This window comes from Rutidosis leptorrhynchoides, chromosome 9 (genome assembly GCF_046630445.1).
Source record: "Rutidosis leptorrhynchoides isolate AG116_Rl617_1_P2 chromosome 9, CSIRO_AGI_Rlap_v1, whole genome shotgun sequence".
NCBI lineage: Eukaryota > Viridiplantae > Streptophyta > Magnoliopsida > Asterales > Asteraceae > Rutidosis > Rutidosis leptorrhynchoides.
Window position 1 is genome coordinate 143,977,367 of NC_092341.1, and position 26,398 is coordinate 144,003,764.

A 26,398-nucleotide genomic window follows, 5' to 3' on the forward strand; every position below is an offset into this window, starting at 1 on the left:
ACACAGGTTATGTGTATCATGTTTTATACACGAGTTACGTGTGCGGTTAAATATTGAAATCTTGTGGTCTATTAAAATTATGGAAATCATTGATTATGATAAACTAATGAACTCACCAACCTTTTGGTTGACACTTTTAAGCATGTTTATTCTCAGGTATTAAATAAATCTTCCGCTGTGCATTTGCTCATTTTAAACATATTATTTGGAGTCGTTCATCGCAATGGGACCAGATGTTATTGCATTCGTCCATACGGATTTGGACGGGCCTTTACATTATGTACCCAGAGGGCACGGTGTTGCCTCGATTTGGTAGGCGTGTTCGAGCGAATTTCTGGAAGTTATCCCGTTTGAAGAGCAATCTCGTGGCATAGAGTGTTGATTCGGACTGTCTCATGTAGAGACATGTGGATGTTGTGCGTGTTCAAGAGTGGGTTCTCTAGGTATTGAGAACTTGTACGTGCGAAAATTTTTCAAGACTATCCTTAATGGACTGTCAAAGCAAGGTTCACATGGTAATGGTGGACAAGTTATGAGTTGAGCAAGATTGCGTGTCGGTTGGAGCTACAGAAGAGCTTGAGGGAAATTCCACCACCATGTGCGTGGGGGATGCCCCAAACGGATTTTTGTGTGGTTGGAACATTGCATAACAAGGAAGTGAGTCCGATTGGATGCAATGGCGGCATCTAAGAGTCCGGAATTATGTGAGAACTCGAAGAGTTGAGGAAGGAGTATTTTCTTGACTGTTATGAGGCTTAGATCGCGAGGAAGCGATCCAGTTTAAGTAGGGGAGAGTTGTAACACTCCGTTTTTCGTAGCGTGTTGCTTTGAACGAATTTAAGTTCCTAGTGATGTAGTGGGGCTTGTAGAAGGTTGAAAACGTGGGCCGCGTTTGATTTTTAAAAGTCAAAAAAATGAAGAAGAGCTGAAACATGGGGCTCGTGGTCACGACATACATTCTCGCAGGCGCGAGATTAGTGCAGGGAATCAGGTAGTTTAAACTGCTATTTCGCGAGCGCGAGCTAGACCCTCGCGTTCCTGAGGTTTGTCAGACAGGAGCCATTTTAACTCTTTTTTTGGGGTTAAATGGGGGTGTTTTGGTCTTTTTACTTGGGTGTCGGTTTGGAGCCACTAAAACTGATCTAGATCTTAGTTTGGATCTCATTTCACCCTCGCAGACACTCTCACCTATCTTAGTGAGAGAAACCTTCATTTTAGATAGAGAGAGAGAGAGAAAGAAAGCTTGATTTAAGGAAGAAGAAGTTGAAATCTCTTCAAGGTGCAAGAGTTAAGGTTATTCATCTCGTTCCAGCTACAAATCGGTATGTAACTCCGAATTTCATTTGTTGATTTGATATTCAAGTTAGGGTTTGAGCTTAAATTGATGAGAAATCCATTGATGCTCATGAAGTGAGTTGTTGTAGCTAGTAATTGGGTTTAAGAACCATTATTGGTGGGTTTTGGGTTAGAAGACTAATTGACCATGTTTAAGTCTAAATGTTAGTGTTAATCACTTGAAAGTGTGTAAACTAGTGATAGTGTTGATGTTTGAACTCGTAAGAGTAAGGTTGGAAGCTTGATTTTGAAATGGGTCAAAAATAGGATTTGTGACTTGGTTTTGGGGAAGACAAGTGTTTAGCACTTGTGATTTGGGTTAGTTGACGTTATAGGACCATTTTCACTAGTGTTAAGTGATTATTGGTTACTTTGGACACGGGTTGTGCTTGGATGTGCAATTGGGTCATAATTGCACTAAGTGTCAATTTTGGTTGGTTTGTAAGCCACCGAATTGTGTTGTTTGTCTATGTGATAAATGGAATATGTACTTTCCATTGACGAATTACGGATTTGGTTTGCATTCATCAAGTCGACAAGGTGAGTGTAAACATATTATATGCGTATGTATGCATAGGATGGGTGCGGGTGGGGTAGAGTGATCCTTGTGCGTTCGGGTTCACTTTACATGTGTGTGGGAGAATGGACCCCGTGAGTTTCGGGTCCACTTGACACATTTGTGCGTTTTGGGTTACCACCCTTGGGGTAGTGAATCTCATGTGTTTTCGGATTCACAATGGCATGAGTAAGCCAACCCCGTTGATGTTTTTGAGGTGATTTGGGAAGTGAATCGCGTGTGGTTTCAGATTCACAATGTCGCGTGTGGTTTCGGATATTCCCATTGTTGTTGTTATGACATAGGGTAGTGAATCTCGTTTGGTTTCGGATTCACTAGGGCGCATGTGGTTTTGGCCAACCCTATTGTAGTACGGATTGGGGTAGTGAATCACATGTGGTTTCAGATTCAATAGGGCGCGTGTGGTTTCGGCCAACTCCAGTTGTAGTTGAGATGAAGGTAGTGAGTCGCGTGTGGTTTCGGATTCACTAGGGCGCGTGTGGTTTCAGCCAACCTTCGTGTGTTTAAGGTTAAGGGGTTAACCATGGGATAATTGTGTGTGTGTGTGTGTATGTATGTGTGTGTGTGTATATATATATATATATATATATATATATATATATATATATATATATATATATATATATATATATATATATATATATATATATATATATATATATATATATATATATACATTGTTGTGTTGTAGCTAAGCATGCGGATTTGACATGGTGGTACGTAGTGTATAGCTTGCTTAGTTATACATGGGCATGGTATGTGTTTATTACTTGTGTTGGTGATACGTATTCATTTTATGCATATGTATGGATATAGTATGTTTACATTCACTAAGCTTTATAGCTTACCCTCTCGTTGTTTACATTTTTATAGATTCGCAAGGAGGAGGTGGCAAGGGTAAGCATGGGGACTAGTGGATATTTGCGGGTTGCTTTAGAAGACCTTGCTTTTGGATTTGACTTAGGATTGGGTAGTACAATCCAAATCACCATGCTCGGTCTTTGGTTGGTTGGGTCGAAAGTGTCTTTTGGTTATGTTAAACGGGTATTGGTAAACCATGGGTCGTTATTCCCTTTTTGACACTTAAACTTATGTATCGAATATTTTAAAGTTGTTTAAACTTGTTGGGTATCGATAGCGTCTTGAAACATAATTGTGGTGTCGTGGTTATTAATATTATCGTTGTTGTAAAAAGAAAAATTCGAGACGGTATAATGACGGGTTGAGTTATTACATTAAATTCGGATTAAAATTGTGACTCATCGGGTTAGATTCGTTGTAAATGTAGTTCAAATCTTTTGGGTTGTTTGAGTTGAGATTCATGTATAGGATTTGTAGATATAGAATGAGAAGAATTAGAAATGAATTAAAGTTGTGATTGTGTATGGAATGATAAAATATGTAAAATAGATGTATAAAATTAAATTGAGGGAAAAAAAAAAAGAAAGAGCCATTGAAACGGCTAGAAAATTTAAAAACAAATCACCAACGGCTAGTTTTCTCCACCGTCGACTGCTCGACCTTGTTCACCGACGCCGAGATCGATGCCGGTCCGGTGTCGACCGACGGTCGTTCTCGCTGTCGATTTTGGGGGACGGCGAAATTGATTTGCAGACACCGTGTACTCTAAGTTCTGTATTATTTCATGCCTTACTGTTAGAATTGTTTGTCTAGTGATAAGTGAAAATCCCCTCACATGGTTCTCACGTGTTAAAGTTAACTAGATGGCTTTAACGCTCAGTTAAATTTGGGAGCAAACGTGTATTTCTCCATTGACCCTACACCTATGAATGATCACGAATGTAGGGGAAAGGATTGTAGAGCTTCATGTGCTATTACTCGCAAAAACATTCAAAAAGACAAGGAATTAAACGGTAATGTATCTTCTTCAACTTATAAAAGTCCCGTTAAATTAAACAAAACATAAGCTAAAAAGAACACACTGAACGAAGAGATTCTCAATGCCTCAGAGTTGTTTGAAACTCAGGATGAAACTGAAGTAGATGACGCCTCAGTGCTTATAGCTAATAAGTTACCATGTAGGGATAATGGGAAAGCCACTATTTCCAAAAAAGTAAAAAAGCAAGATGATTTTAGGAAATTTGGGGACCTAATGAAAGGCATCGAGGGTGACGGGCTTGAAGCACTCAAGAAAAAAGCAGAAGGGTGGATTCTTGGAACACCCGTGAGCTCGGGAACAAGTCTCGAGCTTACAAAGTTGGTACGATGTTGGGTTGGAAACGGTCCACTAAATCTTCTTTTTCCATCTTTATTTAGACGTAGTCATTTTAAAGTTGCCAAAGTAAACATTTGCTATTTCATTTCTTCTGATCTAGAGTCCCAAGTGGTTTGGAACATTCATGTCAGCTTCCCACAACCTAAATATGATTGTAGCTAAGCAACTCAATTTATGGTGTCAAGATCACGGTGAAAGTGTTTCCCATCGTCTTTTGCATTGCACTTGGTCTTTATTATTTGGTCGACACTCTTCAAATTCCATTGGGCTTCGTCTTCTAAGTTTTGTCTCGGGCATCAAGCATTCGTATGGACCCCAACCGAAGATTTTAATTTGGAATGCTTATGATCTTGTTGTCAAGTTTGTTTATATTTTCAATTGCTACTGTAATGTGTAGTTTATTTATTGTATCATGTACTGTAACTTCATGGTTTTCACTCATCATTTTGATGATTGGTTAGTAATATATGGTTACTTTTTCGCTAAAAAAAAAATGTGTATTATACTTTAAATTTGAGACCAATCAGGATCAATTTAAACTTTAGGTTTTAATCTGATATTTGTACAAAGTTAGGGAACAATCATGAAACTTTTTCTTTTAGACGGAAGAAGTATTTCTATATGCATAAATCGAAATTGTAAGTATTTGAAAGAGAAATGAGTACATATTGGGAGGAGAAAATTCCACGAAATTGTATGCATATTTAGCAGGGAGACTGGTTCCTCTTTCATTATTATCGTTGAAATATGACGAGCAAACAAATTAACGTCAAAGACTAGTAGTCCCTCTTTCCATTTGTCCTGGTTTATCACCTTCCTAAGTCGTTCCTTTACTGCCTTATTAATATTATATTTTGATTAATAATTCTCTCTCTAAGACTTAATTAACAACATGAAATCCCATTTCCACAAGAGCCCGAGCCTCTTTACCATCACAGTTATTATACTCTTTACAAATCTCTTCAATGCCATCCTATGCCAAGAAACCGTACCGAACAACGATTGCCAGCCACTCCAGTGTGGAACTGTTACAATTGACTACCCGTTCTGGGGATCAACCCGCCCGAATTATTGCGGTTATGACTCACCCGATTTTCAAATAACTTGCCAATCTAATGTCACTGAACTCACTTTCGACTCAGTAGACTATCGAGTTCTCGATACCGATAGCACTACACAAACGATCACCGTTGCTAGAAACGATCTGTGGGCCAATATTTGTCCTAGATCGCTCTACAACACAACTTACAACTTATCGTTTTTCAACGGCAATAATTCTAATCAGCAGAACGTATCTATATATTACGATTGTAGTACAACTATACCCGTTGCGCAACAGACGGTTGGTAGTTTTCTGTGCAATGTGAATGGAAGCCAAATTGATAATTATTTCGGCAGAACGAGTTCAACCGTTACTGGTGGTTGGTTAGAGTACTTAGTGCAATGCGAAAATCATATAGATGTACCTGTGAATCAAACATGGGCTGATCAATTTGCGGTAGCTGGTACTGCAAGAGAGGAGGATTTGAGGTCAGCTTTGGAAGCTGGTTTTAAGCTTAAGTGGACTGCGAATAACGACGAGTGTAATCAGTGTGTGAAGTCGGGGGGACGATGTGGGTCCAACTCGACTTCACCTGAGTTGTTTGCTTGCTACTGTGCTAATGGGAACTTTTCATTAACTTGTAACAATACAAATGGAACTGGTGGTAAGTTGTTTTCTGAACTCATATTTGGGTTAGATCTTGAGTATGTTTTTCATCTGTTTGAAATTCTATATTTGTTGTAGTCGAGTTAATTTTATTGCAGATGTTTTTGGGCTGTACTAATAGAATGATAATAAGAGATCAAATTAGAATTTACTTTTTTTCTTCTATTTATTGTTTTAAAAATTAAATTAAAAGTATATTTAAAGAAAATTAAAAGTGTCATCGACTTCACCGTTAGTTGCTAAAAGTAAATGGTCTGCTGTTTAATTTAATGGTTTCCTTTTGCTCATAATGTGTTTGAATAATCGCTGATGTAGGATCAAAAGGAGATCGTCGTAACATAAAGTGGAAATTGATTATAGGTAAGCACACTGACATTAATATCTATCAAAATAGAGCACAATGCCTTTACAGGATCTAACCATATGCAATTCAACGTTCTTGTAGGGTTTGTATGCGTTACTATTGGAGGAAGTATGCTTCTGGTGTTTTTCAAAATAAGGAGAAGGTGGAAAAATCAAAAGCATACAGATGATCAATTACAAAACAACCATGCATTAGAAAGAATAATATTAAACAACTATGCAAGTTTGGCACCAAAAAGATTCAATTATTCAGAAATCAAGAAAATGACAAAATCATTTTCAGAGAAAGTGGGACAAGGGGGTTACGGAAGTGTTTACAAAGGTGAATTACCGAATGGGGAACTAGTTGCAGTGAAGCTTTTGGCCGGAACTCATGGAGATGGAGAAGATTTCATCAACGAGGTCTCTAGCATCAGTAGAACTTCTCATGTAAACATTGTTAAACACCTAGGCTTCTGCACCGAGAGAAACAAAAGAGCCCTGGTGTACGAGTTTATGCCAAATGGATCGTTGGATAAGTTTCTACGTGGTGATGGCTCTCATTTAGACTGGAACACTCTGTTTCGAGTTGCAAAAGGAATTGCACGAGGTCTAGAATATCTGCATCAAGGTTGTAATACAAGAATTGTTCACTTTGACATAAAGCCTCACAACATTCTTTTGGATAAAGAATTTGTCCCAAAAATATCTGATTTTGGGCTGGCCAAGCTGTGTAAGAAGAAAGAGAGTATAGTTTCTGTATTCGGTGCAAGAGGCACAGCCGGATACATGGCCCCAGAAGTATTTTTCAAGAGTCTTGGAGGTGCATCTCATAAATCTGATGTATACAGCTACGGGATGATGGTTCTTGAAATGACGGGTGCACGTAAACACAATATTAGGAGCACGTCAAGCACCAGCGAAGCATATTTTCCAGATTGGGTTTACAAGCAAGTAGAAACTGGAGGCAGTCTGGAGGATTATGGGGTGACAACCGAAGAGGAAGAGGAAATAGCACGGAAGATGATGACAGTGAGCCTCTGGTGCATCCAGTCTGATCCATCACAAAGACCGTCTATAAGTAAAGTTGTGGAGATGTGGGAAGGAGATGAATCATTACAAGTTCCACCAAGAAAATTTTGGACGTCTCCCACAAGGCCTCTCCAAAGCATTTCCTCATTAATTTCATACCGTTTGACTAGTGAGGAAGATATCTCATCCTAGCTGCAGTGGCAATTTCAGAGTTAGAATTCAATGGGATCCGGGTAGTTTACCTTCAAAATACTACAAATTCAAAAAATATATGTGATCCGAGTAGTTAAATTTAATTGTGTCCTAAATAATTCAAAGGACAAACTATAAATTTGGAAAATATATAGGGTCCTGCGGTTAAATTTAGTGGTGTCCTATACAAATTTAATGTTTATTATAAGAAGGTAAATGGCTCGATGGCTTTCTCATTGATACGTATCCTATTTATACACAATTCTAGTAACAAACTTACAGTAAGATAGGAAACTATATCTCCTATATATTTACAATATATTGTTTACAAAGTCAAGGTGCCAACTGTATAACTAAATGCGTTTGACTAGGAGAGTATACGTCTAATAGGGTCCCGCAGTCGAATCGGGAGGAGCACGAACGTTGAGGCTGGATCTGAAATCATCGAATAGAACCCTTGGTAGTCCTTTAGTAAAAATATCGGCTATCTGATATCTAGACGGGACATGAATAACCAGTACCTGGCCTCGTGCTATTTTCTCTCGGACAAAATGTATATCAAGTTCAATATGTTTAGTACGCTGATGTTGTATTGGATTGCTGCTCAAGAAGATGGTGCTAACATTGTCACAATACACTATCGTTGCTTTGCTGATCGGATGTTGTAACTCGAGAAGTAAATTGCGCAACCAACATGATTCAGAAACCACGTTAGCCACACCCCTGTATTCGGCCTCAGTACTTGAGCGTGATATGGTAGGCTGTCTTTTTGACGACCATGAGATTAGGTTATCTCCTATGTAAACACAATAACCGGAAGTGGAGCGTCTTGTGTCTGGACATCAACAATAACAACAATAACAATGGCAGATCTCACCAAAATCGCAGTTGCTCAACCTCTTAATCACATCACCCTCTCTGTCCCAATCAAACTCGAAATCGAAACAAGCCAATACACAACCTGGGCTGAGCTCTTCAAGATACATTGTCGAGCACATGATGTGATCGATCACCTTTCACATGAATAACCACAAGAAAAACCAGGAAACTCTAAAGAACCACTGATGACTCAAGAAACATGGAACCGTTTCGACGCAATTGTCCTACAATGGATATATGCTACCATCTCCAAAGACCTCCTTCAAACAATTCTTCACCCCGACACCACTGCTAAGAAAGCCTGGGAAAGGCTTCGAAGCATTTTCAGTGACAATCAAAACTCGCGTGCACTTGCTCTCCACAATCGATTCACTAATATCAAACAAGACAATTTCTCTTCAATTTCAGCCTACTGCCAAGAAATTAAGTCAATTGCAGACCAACTATCAAACGTCGGCGACAAAGTCTCTGATAACCGGATGGTTCTACAATTAGTTGCAGGTTTGAATGAGTCGTATGACACCATTGGTTCTCGTATAGCACACGCTGAAACCCTCCCTAAATTCTATGAAGCGAGATCGATGTTAATTTTGGAAGAGAGCCGCAAAAATAGACAAGCATCTATCACATTGGATGCCGTTGATACTGCACTTGTAGCCACGACGAACAACATGGAGCCTCGTGAAACAACACACTCTAGTGACCGAAACAACAACTATCAAACCAATCGTGGTAGAGGTGGTGGTAGAAACGGCGGTCGGTCCGGTCGATTTGGTAACAGAGGACGAGGAAGGAACAACGGTTTTAATCAGGGTAACACAAACATCTATCCACCTAGACAACCTTGGGCTGCTAACTATTGGCAACAACCTTGGCCCATGTATCCACCATGTCCTTATCCCACAACAAATTGGAACAGGCCCAACTCTTCTAACGGGCCAACAGCAGGCTTACTTGGGCCTAGACCTCAACAAGCCTATGCAGCCTCTGTTGCTCCATCTCAGGTCAGTCACACGCCTACTGATATCGAACAGGCTCTCCACACCATGACTCTCAACCCACCTGAAGACACTTGGTACATGGACACGGGAGCATCATCTCATATGACAGGTTCGCGAGGTATGATTTCATCTTTTATTTATAAGGACGTTGCTAAAAATATAATAGTTGGAAATGGCAATACAATCCCAATTAGAGGCCTTGGTTGGTCCACTATTCCTACACATTACTACCCACTGAGACTTAATAATATTCTCTACTCACCTTACCTAATTAACAATCTAATTTCTGTCTGAAAATTAACTAATGATAACAACCTTGCTCTTACTTTTGATCCTTTTGGTTTCACTGTGAAGGATTTCAGGACGGGGATAACTCTAATGCGATGTAACAGTCGTGGCGACCTATACCCTCTCAACACTTCCGCTCTTCATCAAATAAGCTCTGATACCATATAAGAAGGTAAATGGCTCGATGGCTTTCTCATTGATACGTATCCTATTTATACACAATTCTAGTAACAAACTTACAGTAAGATAGGAAACTATATCTCCTATATATTTACAATATATTGTTTACAAAGTCAAGGTGCCAACTGTATAACTAAATGCGTTTGACTAGGAGAGTATACGTCTAATATTTATTTTCTACATAAAAATTTTAAACTAGTGATGTCCCGTGATCCCACGGACTATAACATAAATTCACCCCTGCCTAACAGTCACAAATCCATTAAGCTTCAATGTACTATATAACTCTAGTTAAAATCTTAAATGTGTTAGTTTCATATATATATGCAGGTGCTAAAAATATATCTTATGCTTATCATAAACTTGATCCAGAGGCGAAACTTTAATCGAATAAACTTAAACTCTCGGGATCAAATTAACTAGACCTATGGAATAGATTAGAATGATGCCTAGAAATTGCTATTCGTGTTGGGTTCTTTGGGAACGAGAGAGAACATTGAGAAATCGTCTAGGTACTGCTACAAAAATTAAGCAAAAGAACCTCTTTTTTAGCCTATAAGAACCTGTTTTAGAAGAGGTTTGTTTATATGGGGGTCTAAAATCCACTGGTTCCTTTAATGGAGAAAAAAGAGCTCCTTTTTTATAAAAAAAACGGGTTTCTTTTCGGAACATAAACCTCTTTTTCGGCTTAACGGGTATTTTTTTCTAACAAAAGTAACCCTTTTTAAAGATATAACACGTTCCTTGGACTCATTAAAGAGACATGTTTTCACCAAGAAACTATATAACTACCTATATATCTAGTAACCCAATTTTTGCTGTAGCGAAAATTTGAAAAACCCAATTTATATGATAAAGAAGTTGAACAATACACAATATAGTTTAAACAAGCGATGCTTTTGTTTTTTCTTTTTTGAACAGCAGTTCGAGATCACCAGGGGATCAAACCACCCACGCGTTCATCTTCCGCAGTTGCATAACCAGCTCCCAACTGGTGTCTAGGAGGAAACCCGGACCAATCCGAGGGCATGAGCGGTAAAATCCCTCCTCCCCCATTGCCCCCGGAACGCGATTTGCGGAAAGCACCCTTGGGTGGAATTTAAGGGTTAAGGGGCAACCTTGTGTGCAATGCTGCACCCCACAGGAGTCGAACTCATGACCTCTCGCTAAGAGAGGCATGCCACTACCACATGAGCTACAACACAAGGTTAACCGATGCTTTTATTAATTTATTAATACCGTTACATAACAAAAGAATTACAATTAGATGTGCATATCATTTTTGCTCAAATGTCAACTATTGAAATGTTCAATATTACATTCATTATAGATATACAACCAAAAATAGTAGAGCACTCTTGGTTGAATCCTCATTCACAGTAGCTGCACTCTTAGTGTCAATCAATTTCTTGGTTAAATCCTTGTTTAAACATGATGCAATATTGGTTGACACCAACGCTTTGTGTTTTTCTGGATGATGTTCCACAGACGCTATTGTTTTCTCGGTAGGGGGCTATTAACATGTTCGAACACTTCATCCTATCTGAGTCAATTTCAATAAAAGACAACACAAATAGGTATACATACATCAAAGAGCAAGCAAACTCTACACATGCAGTTTGAATTGTAGCAGCCGTGTGTTTACGTGTATATTAAGCTAATAAGATGTATGACGAGATTTTGAATTTACTTGGATTTATAAGTAATATGGAGAAATCTTTAATTATAATCTCAATGATAGTAATAAGCAGACCAAAAATTAAAACCCTCAATTCTCGATCTCCATCCCTTCTTTCACAGCTAGTCAGCTACCTATCTTCCTCACCACAATCTTATTGTCAATCTTCCACATTTTATCGAGGTTAAGTTATTATTCGTACATCATTATGTATCTCCACATTTTTCTACATTGACAAAATCCAGTATTCGGTTAGGTTAACAGTTCACTCATATGTGAATCCACTCGATCCGGTTCCATATAGCTACCAAAAAATCAAATTACAGACATACTAAAATTAAAATTGGTGTTTCAAACACCGGTTTGACACATTTCACCTTAAAATGGTATTTATAAGACCGATTTGATTACAGGCGACCAGGGTAAAGAAAAATATGTTTACACTGTGTACTTTGGCAAACCGGCTTTCTTAAAGCCGGTTTTGGTTTGTTTTTTTTCCTGACATATTGTTAACCATTTGTATCTATGGGTATAATATTGTTATCATTTAATACTTAATACATAATATTTGATTTACATACTTAATACTTATTATTTTATATTTAATATATAATATAGATATAGAAATTGTAATAACAACATCGTCAACAATAGAAATATATTAAACAAAATCCTATTTACTACAATCACCGAATTTTGTTTATCTACCTAGACGACCTCCTGTTCCACATCTTCTTCATCTGCTATTTGTCCCGCCCCTGGGAACTACCTGTCTCGACGTACTAGGCTTTGGTTGTCGATCTTCATCATCTCCTAAATCCTCCTCCTCTTCATCATGACCAATATTAACATTAGTGGAAAATATTTGGTGTCGCGGTGTTTGTTGAGATACAATTGCCCAGATATTGGTGATCGTGGTCCATGTTCACCATACAATCCACCCAATGTTGATCAGGGGTGGGATGGGAGGACTGGGCTCATGTTTGAGAGGCCTGGTCATAATCCCACGTTTGGAAATCAAAAGTGAGCGTTGGTCCCGATTAAGTGAGTGTTGGTCCCAATTAACAACATGAATTATTGTAGTATAGGGGGTAAGAGGTGGGAGGTAAACAAGTTTAAACATTTAAGAGTAATTCGCATGTAAATTAACAAGAGTCAAAGTTATCTTATAGTAGAACAGATAACCGGTTGATACATGAAACAAAATATATCTTTGAAAAATTGACATAATCTTCTAAGTGTTTTGTGCTGAATCGTCTTTTGGTTCTTCTTTATGTCTTCTGCTGGTTCAGTATTAATCTTTTGGTAGTTCAACAACAATATCTGATGTCTTCACGAAGAAATCAAAGTATAGACTATCTTGTGTTGTTAGTCAAGGCATCACACAAAAACACTAAGACTCAAGATACAATTTGTTGTTTTATACCTAGAACTATTTAATGAACAAATGTTGGCGGCACATAAAAACAATTAGTGTTAATAACTATATTTTTTCATAATAAATCCTTAAATAGGTAATTGACTCAACAACAAGCTTAGTAGGTCCAGTTGAACCACTAATCGTTGTCACTGTTCCAGACCAACTATCGGGTAAAAAGATATTAAAAACAACACCTCCAGCTCATCCTCGAATTTAACCCCAACTGATTTTAACCAGGTTAAAATCAATTTAAACTCGTTAATATGATCCGCTGCTGAGAAACCCTCCATCATGTTAGCATTCACCAACTGATGTATCAAAAAAAATTATTCAGAGTTGAAGGCTTTTCAAACATGTTAGACAACGCCACAATCAATCTCGCAGTTGTGGTTTCAACCTCAATGTTTGAAGCAACATTTGGCTAGAAAAATTCGAACAACGTCTAGCGCTTTCCTATCCAACAGATCCCACTCTTCTTGCTCCATAACTTCAGGCTCCTAGAAAGGCATATTTCGAATATAAAGGGAAAGTTCCCAACAATCAATGACTTTTATTTAGCCTCAGATAATGGCTGATAAATCTTCTATTGATAGAGAATGTATTCAGTTTGCATCTTCCAGAAACTGAAATCAGACCATCAAAACTATCAATCTTCACATCACTCTTACCTGCCATTGTTTCCGCAAACACGTAGTCTAAGCTCTAATACCACTTGTTAGGAACGTATGAGTGAGCCCTAACAAGTCTTGATAACCCCCTATTTATCAACCCATGGACAATAAACAAAAAATATAAGTGAACACGAAGAACGAATGCAAGAACGCAAAAATAAAACGAGAATAATGTGGTTATATGCAATCAATGTGATTGCTTTAATCCATGGCTAAACAAAGAGTTTTCTTTATTAAAATCTGTAGGTATGATTTACAGGTTACATATTGGGGTATTTATAGTGCTATACGAGTTAGAATCGCAACGCAACGAGGAGTCCAAAACAAATTTAAATTCTAGCCACCTGGCTACATTTTCGTGATCGTGAGATTTAAGCTATCGTAGGCTCGCGATCGCGAGATAGTGATTGAAGGTTCAGCTCCTTCGGTTGATCGAAGGTATAGCATAAATTTATCATGTGAGGTTAAAATGTTTTTACAATTTTTTTTCTTAGTACTAAACTAAATAAAATTAAACCTTATAGGTTTTCTAAAATATGTAACAAAAAAATAACATTATTCAAAATTAAAAGATATAGCAATAAGATTCTCTCTCTCTAAAAACGTTTTCTCTCATCTGGTGAAGAGTTAACTTAGCGTCGTTCATCTTGTTCAACCACCACCGTGCTTCTACTCCGTGCTTCATCTCGTCGGTTTGTAGGTCTCTACTGTTTCCCTCTTCCTTGACCACCGACACCTCAATGGTGGTTCGGTTTTAGAATTTTTTTGTCAAAATAATCTTCATTAGCCCCTTTCCCTTTTGAAGATTTTAGGCCAGATCGGCTACTCTGATCTCAGATCTAGCGAATATGCGTCGATTTTGGTTGATTGTTGCACATGATATGTTTTCTAGTTTTGGATTGGGTTGTGTTGGCTTTGACCTTGGTTTCCATGGCTATAACCTGGTTTGTCTTCTTCTTGTGCGTTTAAATCGATTTCGTTATCCTTAGTGGGTGTAGGCGGCGAGCTCCGGCAGGAGCTCTATACCCATTTTGGCCTGACCTTGGTTTTATGGGTATATGCATAGATATGCTAGTTGGGTATTTGGTGTGTGTGGTTAAAATCTGTGGATTCCGACATTTGGTTGGCTGTCGGCGACTTCCTTGGGCCGTCGGTGACTGATGACGGCCATGAGTGGTTGCTAATGCTTCCTGCCGGTTCGAGGTGGCTGGTGGTAGTTACACATTATGGTAAGCGGTTGTTGCTAGTGTAATTTATTGCAGCCAGGTGGCCACTAGCGGCTGTCGACAGCTGTTGGCGGTAGCTAGTGGTAGCCAACAGCCTACGATGGTATGGGCAGTGGCTGGTTGTCGCTGGCGTCTACCAGCTGTTATTGGTGGTTGCTGACGCTAGCTGCTTACTATTGTGGCAGTTGGATTTTATAGGTTTGTAATGTCCCTTGAAAATGGTGGAGATGGTTCGGTTCCTTTACGGTTTGATTCTGCTTATGGTTCTGATTTAGTGTTGCTGTTTGGTTCATTCATTCCACTTTTTCCGTCATCGAGTATGTTAGAGGGCTTGGTGTTGTTGTAACACCCCGTCAAAATCCATTAACGGCGATGTTAACTCTGGTCCCAGTGCTTGGCTTGACTTCTATGTAACAGCAAAGTTCTACAGCGGAAGCAAAAAGTACCTGAGAATAAACATGCTAAAAGTGTCAACCAAAAGGTTGGTGAGTTCATAGGTTTATCTTAACCAATGATTTTGATAATTGTAATAGATCACAAGATTTCAGTTTCCATAAATATCCTTACACCGTAGTGTAATAAAAAGATTCTACAAAACCATGGGCACCTGGTAACAGCCTTAACGATAATAATATAATAATGAATACCCCTGATATCTATAGAGCACCGAATCAAGTGCGAAAAATACCCTCGAAGTACTAAACATCCGTTGACTGCTAGCGCGACTAGCCCGGATGGGGTTGTCAAACCCGATGGATCTATTAATAGGATTCGCGCCTACGGTACAGAGACCATGTGATGACCCGGGAATTTCCGACCAAATTTAAACTTAATCTTTATATGTTTCCGACACGATAAGCAAGGTATGTAATATTGAAGTCTCAAAAACTTTGAGCTATTTTCATGTATACATTTAACCTTTGACTATTCCCGACGATTCACGAACAATTATTTATATATATATATATATATATATATATATATATATATATATATATATATATATATATATATATATATATATATATATATATATATATATATATATATAAATGTAAGTTATATGATATTTGGAAATAATAAAATATAATTTAAACATTTTAATTAAATATATAAAATAATATACAAAATAATTAAGTTGTAAATTAAAAATGAATCTATGTATAAATATATAAGATTTTTATGTATATTGTAATATATAGATAGTGTATAAATATTCAATTGTATAATTTGTAAACATTACATAAGTAATATTATATATATTGTAATATATGTAAAACGTATGAATATTGAATATTCAATTGATGTTATTTTATACAATTAATAAACATGACATAATTAATAAGTTGTAAAATTTTTATAATAAATGTAATTACAAGTTATTATAGTACTTTCAATATTAAAATCTATGTTAGTATTATTAATACTATTATTTTGAATATATGACATATAAGATATGAAAACGGATTTATATAAAGTGTTATATTATTATTGTTACTAATAATATTATTATCAGTAATAGTATAAATATTATTTTAATTAGGATAGTGTTATGATTATCATCATTAATAATATTTTCTTTTATCATTTTATTAAAAATCATTATTTTTAGTATCATTCTTAATATTATTATGTTAGTATTATTAGAAATGTTATTAATATTTTTATTAACAGAATTTATTTATTTATTTTATATTTATATTAGTATTAGTAATATTATTTATTTTGTTATTAATATTAAAAGCCTTTTGATTATTTATATATATATTAGTTATCAACAATAATTTTATACAAAGAATCAAGAGAACTCGTACAAAAATCTGTTTGATGTCTCTCTCAATACTGTGATTAATTTTGTTCTTGTTCTAACTCTATTACAAATTGCAATCCAATCCAGACATAATCCAAATACAGTTGCAATCGACATTTTTTTTTCTTTCTTTCTTTCGTTTGTTTTATTTTTCTACTTTATTCTACCTGTCGACTAAATCTCTTTGTATAACACAATCCACTCAAGTGATAAATGAATTACACAACTTTTCCTTTGTCAAAATATCATCTATATCAATAATTAATAGGAACGAATTTAGCTGAAAGAGGAAGGAGAACCCGTTAGTCCCCTGTTCGTGTCCGTTTACTCAATCCTTCTATTCCTTAACAATTTTCAAAATTTTAAAATGCAGTATTGTTATAAATCCATCATTTGAACTTTCTGGAAAGTTACAATGGCCAATTTGTAGTATTGTGTTCTAATTTTGGAGTCAAACTTCTTAATTCAAAAGTCAAACGATTTAGAATCATTCAAATTCGTAAGTTGTAATTCGATTCAGGACAAAAGGATGATTGTAGAGTGTTTTCAGGTTGATAAGAAACATTTTTCATGAAGGTATCTAGGTCTCAAAACATCCCAATCTCAAAATCAAGTTTTATGTTCTTCATTATTTTTTTTTCCCTCCATCGATGTACAGCAACTGTTTTTATTATTTAAATTTTTTGTTCTTTTCGGTTAATATAAAACAAACACAGCCAATTTATATCTGTGCTATTATACATCCAACACCTCGAATCCACTGTTATGATTATCTAGGTGTTGGCCGTTGAATTTTGGGAAGAAGATGAAGGAAATAAAAAAAAACATTACTAATACGGGTTATATTATCACGGGTCTGAGATATAATCAGAAATACGAATTGGACTGGACGGTTGAGTGTGTGTTCGGGTTAGCAAGTGGTCATGGGTTCGAGTCTTGTATGGAGCATTCTTTTTAGAAAAGGCATTTCAGGGGGTATAACCTTTTATCTTGGTGTTATTATTATTATTAATTATTATTAATTATTGTTATTATGAATATAGTTATAAATAAGATTCATAGTATTATTAATGTTATTATCAATATTAATATTATCATTCAAAGTATAAATTTTATCATTTTACTACTAGTATAGGTATTATTATTATTATTATGATTATTACTATTATTATGAAAATGATATAAATTATTATCATTATTAGTAAGGGTAATAATCTATAATAATTAGTATTAGCCCTATGTATTATTATTACTAATATTATTATTATTAAAAATGTTATCAAACCATTATCATAACTATCATTAACAGTAAACTTATTATTTTACAGTTATTATTATAAATATCATTATTATTACTATCAAGTATTAGCTATATCATTATTATAAAAATAATATCGATTATGAAAATAAAAGTTTTAATAATGTTGTTAAGATTATATTATATAAAAAATATATATTTAAATTTCAAAACTTAACTATATTAATATTTCTATACCTAAAATGAAAATATATACATAAATAAAGAAATCTATAAATTATTAAAATAACAAATACATCATCAATAATAATATATAGATTTATTCGACTACGAGTATATATATATATATGTATATATATATATATATATATATATATATATATATATATATATATATATATATATATATATATATATATATAGGTTCGTGAATCCGAGGCTAGCCCTATACTTGTTCAATGTCGTTCTATGTATTTTTACTACAAAATACATTAGGTGAGTTTTCATTACTCCCTTTTTATATATATTTTTGGGACTGAGAATACATGCGCTGCTTTTATAAATGCTTTACGGAATAGACACAAGTGATCGAAACTACATTCTATGGTTGAATTATCGAAATCGAATATGCCCCTTTTTATTTAGTCTGGTAATTTAAGAATTAGGGAACAGACACCCTAATTGACATGAACTCTAAAGATAGATCTATCGGGCCCAACAAGCCCCATCCAAAGTACCGGATGCTTTAGTACTTCGAAATTTATATCATGTCCGAAGGAGGATCCCGGAATGATGGGGATATTCTTATAAGCATATTGTGAATGTCGGTTACCAGGTGTTCAATCCATATGAATGATATTTTTGTCTCTATATATGGGACGTTTATTTATGAGAATTGGAATTATGAAATCTTGTGGTCTATTAAAATGATGAAAATGATTATTTATGTTAAACTAATGAACTCACCAACCTTTTGGTTAACACTTGAAAGCATGTTTATTCTCAGGTATGAAAAAAATCTTCCGCTGTGCATTTGCTCATTTTAGAGATATTACTTGGAGCCATTCATGACATATTTCAAAAGACGTTGCATTCGAGTCGTCGAGTTCATCAAGATTATTATTAAGTCAATTATAGTTATATATATTATGAAATGGTATGCATGCCGTCAACTTTCGATATAATGAAAGACTGTCTTTTCAAAAACGAATGCAATGTTTGTAAAATGTATTATATAGAGGTCAAGTACCTAGCAATGTAATCAACTGTTGTGAATCATTTGTAATCGATATGGACTTCGTCCGGATGGATTAGGACGGGTCTCTACAGTTGGTATCAGAGCAGTGGTCTTAGCGAACCAGGTCTTGCATTAGTATGTCTAACTGATAGTTGTTAGGATGCATTAGTGAGTCTGGACTTTGACCGTGTCTGCATGTCAAAAGTTTTGCTTATCATTTGTGTCAAAAATTACCTGCTTATCATTCTTAGAGAATCGCTTGCTTATCATTCTTAGTCTAGACACATTTTACTGCATTGACTGCATGAATAGTGTATAGACAAAATTCATATCTTAGCGTATCTGCTTACTTCATATCTTAGCGTATCTGTTACTGTAACTTTGCCTGACAACTTCCGTAGATTCCTCCGTAACTTATGGGATTTTAGTATTATATATGCATATGTAAATTATGTATTGCAGGGTACTAATCTACATCCTATAATCTATTTCTTATCGAAAATCCTTTATCTGATCGTACGAGATGAATCCTGCAACTAGTTCGAGTCCCTCAGATTCCGATAGCTAATCCGATAGTTATTCCGACGGCTATTCCGACATAGATGTTCACCTAAGCTCCGAAAACAGCGTCATCGGCATGAATCAACCAATCAGCCATTATCAATTCATCTGATGGGTTTGTAGTCGACTTAATTAATGGAAACGCGCAGAAGGCAATCCCTTCCACCAACCGAATTCACCTCTTGACAATGAACCTGAAGCGTTTACCGGCGAACCTGTTCGAGACACCATTTTTCAGTCTCATTTCTAGGGTAACTCGACAAGATTATATTCTATCCATAATTTTGAACCTTATTCATCCGCTCGTTTCGACCGACAATCATCCTAGAGTAATAAGTCAACGAACATCGCGCTCGAATAATCAATTCGGAGAATATGGTGCAAAATGTACCAGCTTCAACAACATCACAGGCACCAACAGTACAATCAATAACAGCACCAGTACCATCAACAATCCATGCTTCAATATCATCATCTGTACTTTGAGTATGATCTTCGTTCTACCTCATTTATCTTCGTTCGACATGGCGATTATGCAATCTCTAATGTTTTAGAGATTATATATATTCTTGTTCTAACGGTAAACCAAATGAGTTTAACATCATATTGACTCATTAAATCTATGATTACATCTGAAGAAAATATATATGTATATATATTTTCATAAAGATTGTAATTAAAAATTCTTTCGTACAAACTGTTAATGGTGAAAGTATTTTAACGGGTAGCTAATACCCGAGGAATATACATATTTCACATTAATAAGTTACACTGTACATTCGTCGAAGCTGATTCAACAGTCATTTACTATCCTACTTACATCCACCGATATACAAATCCGTTCACCACAGAATAACCATTTTCATCCAATTTCATATTTGGATTTTGATTTATCAGAATCCAACAAGTGGCATAATGAAGAAATAATGGACACAATAAAAATTGATTAGAAACAGATTAATTAACAATATGAAATTCTATTAAGAATCCACGCTAACAAAATCCTAGCTAACTGTTAATTTTGTATTACCATTTAATTATAGCAATTTATTTATCGCAGTTATTTATCGCAATTTATATTCTCGCAATTTTATTTATCGTCATTTAACTTCTGTTATTTATTGTTACGCACTTTAAATATCGGGACATGTATACAAGGTTTTGACATATCATATCGACGCATCTATATATATTATTTGGAATAACCATAGACACTCTATATGCAGTAATGATCGAGTTCTCTATACAGGGTTGAGGTTGATTCTACAATAATATATATAGTTTGAGTTGTGATCGAGTCTGAGACATGTACACGGGTCACGATACGTATTAATCAATTCAAATATTGTATATTAAACTATATATAAATTATTGGACTGTCAACTGTGGACTATCGATTATGGACTAATAACATTGGGCAAGTTAAAAAGAATTAAAATATTGTTTATAACATATGAAACTAAACAATTCTTCAAGTGTGCCACTTGATTTCATCTTAAACCTCATTTATATCTTGACGATTACAATCCGCGTTCAAACCTTTCATGATTCTGGAAAACACCCCAAACTAGAGGATGAACCAACCACACTTCATCTACGGAAGAAACGATTGATGCATATTGATATGTATCTAAAAAAAAAAAACTCTCGAAAACTGAGTAAACGTTTAACACGTTGTTGTGATAATTCTTTAGTGTTATTATTACCCAAAATAACTTGATAATCCCTTTTCAAAGTAGCGAATTTTGTCACAGCTCTAGCAAGACAACTTCAACTTTTCGTTCGAAACAACTTTATTATAATCTTGATATATATGCGTGCTCTCTTATTATTACCGGGGAACCTTTTATATTCCATCATATTACCAGCAGATGTACTAGCAACCTCGTTGCTCCTTGGTTTAAATCTCTCCGACAAATCACTATATTTATCTATTGAAGTCTCATCATGTACTCATCTGCATCTTGTAACGAGAACTGACATACCAATTACCGGGAATTAGCAATCAATACTTTGAAAACTCACAGCATATCTACATCAACAGTTATATGTATAACATTCATCTCTTAGAATTATGATCTTTCATCTGAAATCCTGAAAAGCACTCATTCTACAAATCAATACTCTGAATGTTGAAAAAGCTGAATGAAGCAGCAGAAACCGTAGACAACTGTAAACGACCTTAATCATCGGAAGTTGATGATAAAGAATAGTATGTTGGAAAAGCTAAGAAAAGTTAGAACTGGAAAACAGATTGAACTAACCATGAAGGAGACTCTGAACAAATCACAAGGACTAAACTTATACATAAAGAATCCTGATGATTCTGTATCTAATGAAATCTTTAGCGAACGCCTTGCTTCTGAATCCAAACCCTTACGGATAAATCTAATTCATCATCCATTGATATTAGAAATTCCAAGATATCATCGTATCTTTCATTATAAATATTTCTGAGGATATTTTCATAACTATTCTTATCTGAAATCATTAATCTCTTCGTGCTATCAATGTTACATCATATAGAAACTGTTAGTTTCTATATTCTGTAAACTTTCGAGCTTAAAATATGAATGTTATTGAAGTAATGTTGGGAACTGATGCATGAGTTAATATAATATAATGACACTTGATCAATGTGATTATATTAAAGTAAGTCATGCTGAATTTCTAATGGGACGTGATGATTCACAGATCCTAACGTCATCACGTACCATGTTACATAACTCTTTCATTATGCTTAACTTCTGAACATATCAAGAAAGTATTTTCTTGATAGTTCTATTCTCAGTGATTCTGGTAATTTGATAAATCAAATCGTGCTAATACATTAGTTCTTATTTAGAACATGATGTTTATTAGAAATTCCATACTTACGAATTCTGGACCATTACTCGCTTTATTAGAGGTCGGGAGGATAATAAAAAGGCAAAGAGCTCCAAAATATTAGAGAAAATATAAAGCCCAACAACAACACCGAAATCACAAACCGTGGATATCAGTGCGTATAGCAATATAAAGACATGGTAGGATTATAAATACAATAATCCCTAAAGCATAGTAGAAATAAACGGATTCCTCCGGTGGAAGTTGGAAAAGGAGAATGATTGTTGCGATAATCAGGATAAGGACAAGGATCAAAACTGGATTAAGCATTTCATGATCTTTTGAATTTGGGAATTGAGTATTGAAGTGGTGAAGATTAATGGAACGGAAGAGGTAAAATTTATAGTGAAAATATCAGACAGAGGAATCGAGACAGATCACCGCATTTAATTATAGAGACCTTAATTTCCTTATTCACCAAAGAATCAAATCTTTTAGATTTCGAAGATTTTCTTTGAATCCCTTGAATTCCGGAATTCAACCAAGACAACGTCAAAAGTGAAATGTCCCGTTCTTATTGATTAAAAACGTTCCATATTAATTGATTTCGTTGCGAGGTTTTGACCTCTATATGAGACGTTTTTCAAAGACTGCATTCATTTTTAAAACAAACCATAACCTTTATTTCATAAATAAAGGTTTAAAAAGCTTTACGTAGATTATCAAATAATGATAATCTAAAATATCATGTTTACACACGACCATTATATAATGGTTTACAATACAAATATGTTACATCGAAATCAGTTTCTTGAATGCAGTTTTTACACAATATCATACAAACATGGACTCCAAATCTTGTCCTTATTTTAGTATGCAACAGCGGAAGCTCTTAGTATTCACCTGAGAATAAACATGCTTTAAATGTCAACAAAAATGTTGGTGAGTTATAGGTTTAACCTATATATATCAAATCGTAACAATAGACCACAAGATTTCATATTTCAATACACATCCCATACATAGAGATAAAAATCATTCATATGGTGAACACCTGGTAACCGACATTAACAAGATGCATATATAAGAATACCCCCATCATTTCGGGACACCCTTCGGATATGATATAAATTTCGAAGTACTAAAGCATCCGGTACTTTGGATGAGGTTTGTTAGGCCCAATAGATCTATCTTTAGGATTCGCGTCAATTAGGGTGTCTGTTCCCTAATTCTTAGATTACCAGACTTAATAAAAAGGGGCATATTCGATTTCGATAATTCAACCATAGAATGTAGTTTCACGTACTTGTGTCTATTTTGTAAATCTTTTATAAAACCTGCATATATTCTCATCCCAAAAATATTAGATTTTAAAAGTGGGACTATAACTCACTTTCACAGATTTTTACTTCGTCGGGAAGTAAGACTTGGCCACTGGTTGATTCACGAACCTATAACAATATATACATATATATCAAAGTATGTTCAAAATATATTTACAACACTTTTAATATATTTTGATGTTTTAAGTTTATTAAGTCAGTTGTCCTCGTTAGTAACCTACAACTAGTTGTCCACAGTTAGATGTACAGAAATAAATCGATAAATATTATCTTGAATCAATCCACGACCCAGTGTATACGTATCTCAGTATTTATCACAACTCAAACTATATATATTTTGGAATCAACCTCAACCCTGTATAGCTAACTCCAACATTCACATATAGAGTGTCTATGGTTGTTCCGAAATATATATAGATGTGTCGACATGATAGGTCGAAACATTGTATACGTGCCTATGGTATCTTAAGATTACATAATATACAATACAAGTGGATTAAGTTATGGTTGGAATAGATTTGTTACCAATTTTCACGTAGCTAAAATGAGAAAAATTATCCAATCTTGTTTTACCCATAACTTCTTCATTTTACATCCGTTTTGAGTGAATCAAATTGCTATGGTTTCATATTGAACTCTATTTTATGAATCTAAACAGAAAAAGTATAGGTTTATCGTCAGAAAAATAAGTTACAAGTCGTTTTTGTAAAGGTTGTCATTTCAGTCGAAAGAACGACGTCTAGATGACCATTTTAGAAAACATACTTCCACTTTGAGTTTAACCATAATTTTTGGATATAGTTTCATATTCATAATAAAAATCATTTTCCCATAATAACAACTTTTAAATCAAAGTTTATCATAGTTTTTAATTAACTAACCCAAAACAGCCCGCGGTGTTACTACGACGGCGTAAATCCGATTTTACGGTGTTTTTCGTGTTTCCAGGTTTTAAATCATTAAGTTAGCATATCATATAGATATAGAACATGTGTTTAGTTGATTTTAAAAGTCAAGTTAGAAGGATTAACTTTTATTTGCGAACAAGTTTAGAATTAACTAAACTATGTTCTAGTGATTACAAGTTTAAACCTTCGAATAAGATAGCTTTATATGTATGAATCGAATGATGTTATGAACATCATTACTACCTCAAGTTCCTTGGATAAACCTACTGGAAATGAGAAAAATAGATCTAGCTTCAAAGGATCCTTGGATGGCTTGAAAGTTCTTGAAGCAGAATCATGACACGAAAACAATTTCAAGTAAGATTTCCAGTCGAAATAATATTGTTATAGTTATAGAAATTGAATTAAAGTTTGAATATGATTATTACCTTGTATTAGAAAGATAACCTACTGTAAGTAACAAAGGTTTCTTGATCTTGGATGATTACTTGGAATGGATTTAGAAAACTTGGAAGTAAACTTGCAATCTTGGAAGTATTCTTGATTTTATGAAACTAGAACTTTTGGAATTTATGAAGAACACTTAGAACTTGAAGATAGAACTTGAGAAAGATCAATTAGATGAAGAAAATTGAAGAATGAAAGTGTTTGTAGGTGTTTTTGGTCGTTGGTGTATGGATTAGATATAAAGGATATGTAATTTTGTTTTCATGTAAATAAGTCATGAATGATTACTCATATTTTTGTAATTTTATGAGATATTTCATGCTAGTTGCCAAATGATGGTTCCCACATGTGTTAGGTGACTCACATGGGCTGCTAAGAGCTGATCATTGGAGTATATATACCAATAGTACATACATCTAAAAGCTGTGTATTGTACGAGTACGAATACGGGTGCATACGAGTAGAATTGTTGATGAAACTGAACGAGGATGTAATTGTAATCATTTTTGTTAAGTAGAAGTATTTTGATAAGTGTCTTGAAGTCTTTCAAAAGTGTATGAATACATATTATAACACTACATGTATATACATTTTAACTGAGTCGTTAAGTCATCGTTAGTCGTTACATGTAAATGTTCTTTTGATATATATACAGTTAAATGCCGTTACAACGATAATCGTTACATATATGTCTCGTTTTGAAATCATTAAGTTAGTAGTCTTATTTTTACATATGTATTTCATTGTTAATACACTTAATAATATATTTACTTATCATTTAACATAATTAACCAATTGTATCAATATCTTAATATGATTCATATGTACCTAGTAAGACGTTGTTATAACGATAATCGTTATATATATCATTTTCGAGTTTCTTAAATTAATAGTCTCATTTTTATGTATATAACTCATTGTTAAAATACCTAATGAGATACATACTTATAATAAAATCATGTTAACTATATATATAACCATATATATGTCATCGTATAGTTTTTACAAGTTTTAACGTTCGTGAATCACCGGTCAACTTGGGTGGTCAATTGTCTATATGAAACCTATTTCAATTAATCAAGTCTTAACAAGTTTGATTGCTTAACATGTTGGAAACACTTAATCATGTAAATAACAATTTCATTTAATATATATATATAAACATGGAAAAGTTCGGGTCACTACAGTACCTACCCGTTAAATAAATTTCGTCCCGAAATTTTAAGCAGTTGGAGGTGTTGAC

The 26,398-nt window shown here is 34.8% G+C and overlaps 2 protein-coding genes across 3 annotated transcripts; both read left to right on the top strand.

Moving 5' to 3' along the window:
* Positions 1 to 5,037: 5,037 nt before the first annotated feature.
* On the top strand, positions 5,038 to 9,691 carry LOC139866149 (LEAF RUST 10 DISEASE-RESISTANCE LOCUS RECEPTOR-LIKE PROTEIN KINASE-like 2.1). Of its 2 annotated transcripts, XM_071854284.1 has the most exons (5): positions 5,038 to 5,854; positions 6,172 to 6,216; positions 6,302 to 6,449; positions 6,549 to 7,463; positions 9,665 to 9,691. In XM_071854284.1, exons 1-4 carry the CDS (start codon positions 5,041 to 5,043, stop codon positions 7,420 to 7,422), a joined length of 1,881 nt encoding a protein of 626 aa, XP_071710385.1. In that variant the 5' UTR covers positions 5,038 to 5,040; the 3' UTR covers positions 7,423 to 7,463; positions 9,665 to 9,691. The 2 variants fall into 2 exon arrangements, with proteins under 2 accessions (XP_071710385.1, XP_071710384.1); XM_071854283.1 differs by lacking the exon at positions 9,665 to 9,691 and having other exon boundaries at positions 6,549 to 7,637.
* Positions 8,487 to 9,771, top strand: LOC139868412 (uncharacterized). Its single transcript, XM_071856746.1, has 2 exons — positions 8,487 to 9,420; positions 9,657 to 9,771. The coding sequence occupies exons 1-2, from the start codon at positions 8,487 to 8,489 to the stop codon at positions 9,689 to 9,691; spliced, it is 969 nt and encodes a 322-aa protein (XP_071712847.1). The 3' UTR covers positions 9,692 to 9,771.
* The last annotated feature ends 16,627 nt before the right edge of the window (positions 9,772 to 26,398 follow it).

Bases quoted from the DNA above. Each gene is read 5' to 3' on its own strand.
- LOC139866149 (XM_071854284.1), top strand. From the start codon at position 5,041: ATGAAATCCCATTTCCACAAGAGCCCGAGCCTCTTTACCATCACAGTT. The intron at 6,217-6,301 runs GTAAGCACACTG...ACGTTCTTGTAG, and splicing joins AAAGTGGAAATTGATTATAG to GGTTTGTATGCGTTACTATT. The intron at 6,450-6,548 runs ACCAAAAAGATT...CAAAGGTGAATT, and splicing joins AACAACTATGCAAGTTTGGC to ACCGAATGGGGAACTAGTTG.
- LOC139868412 (XM_071856746.1), top strand. From the start codon at position 8,487: ATGACTCAAGAAACATGGAACCGTTTCGACGCAATTGTCCTACAATGG. The intron at 9,421-9,656 runs GTATGATTTCAT...TTCACTGTGAAG, and splicing joins TCATATGACAGGTTCGCGAG to GATTTCAGGACGGGGATAAC.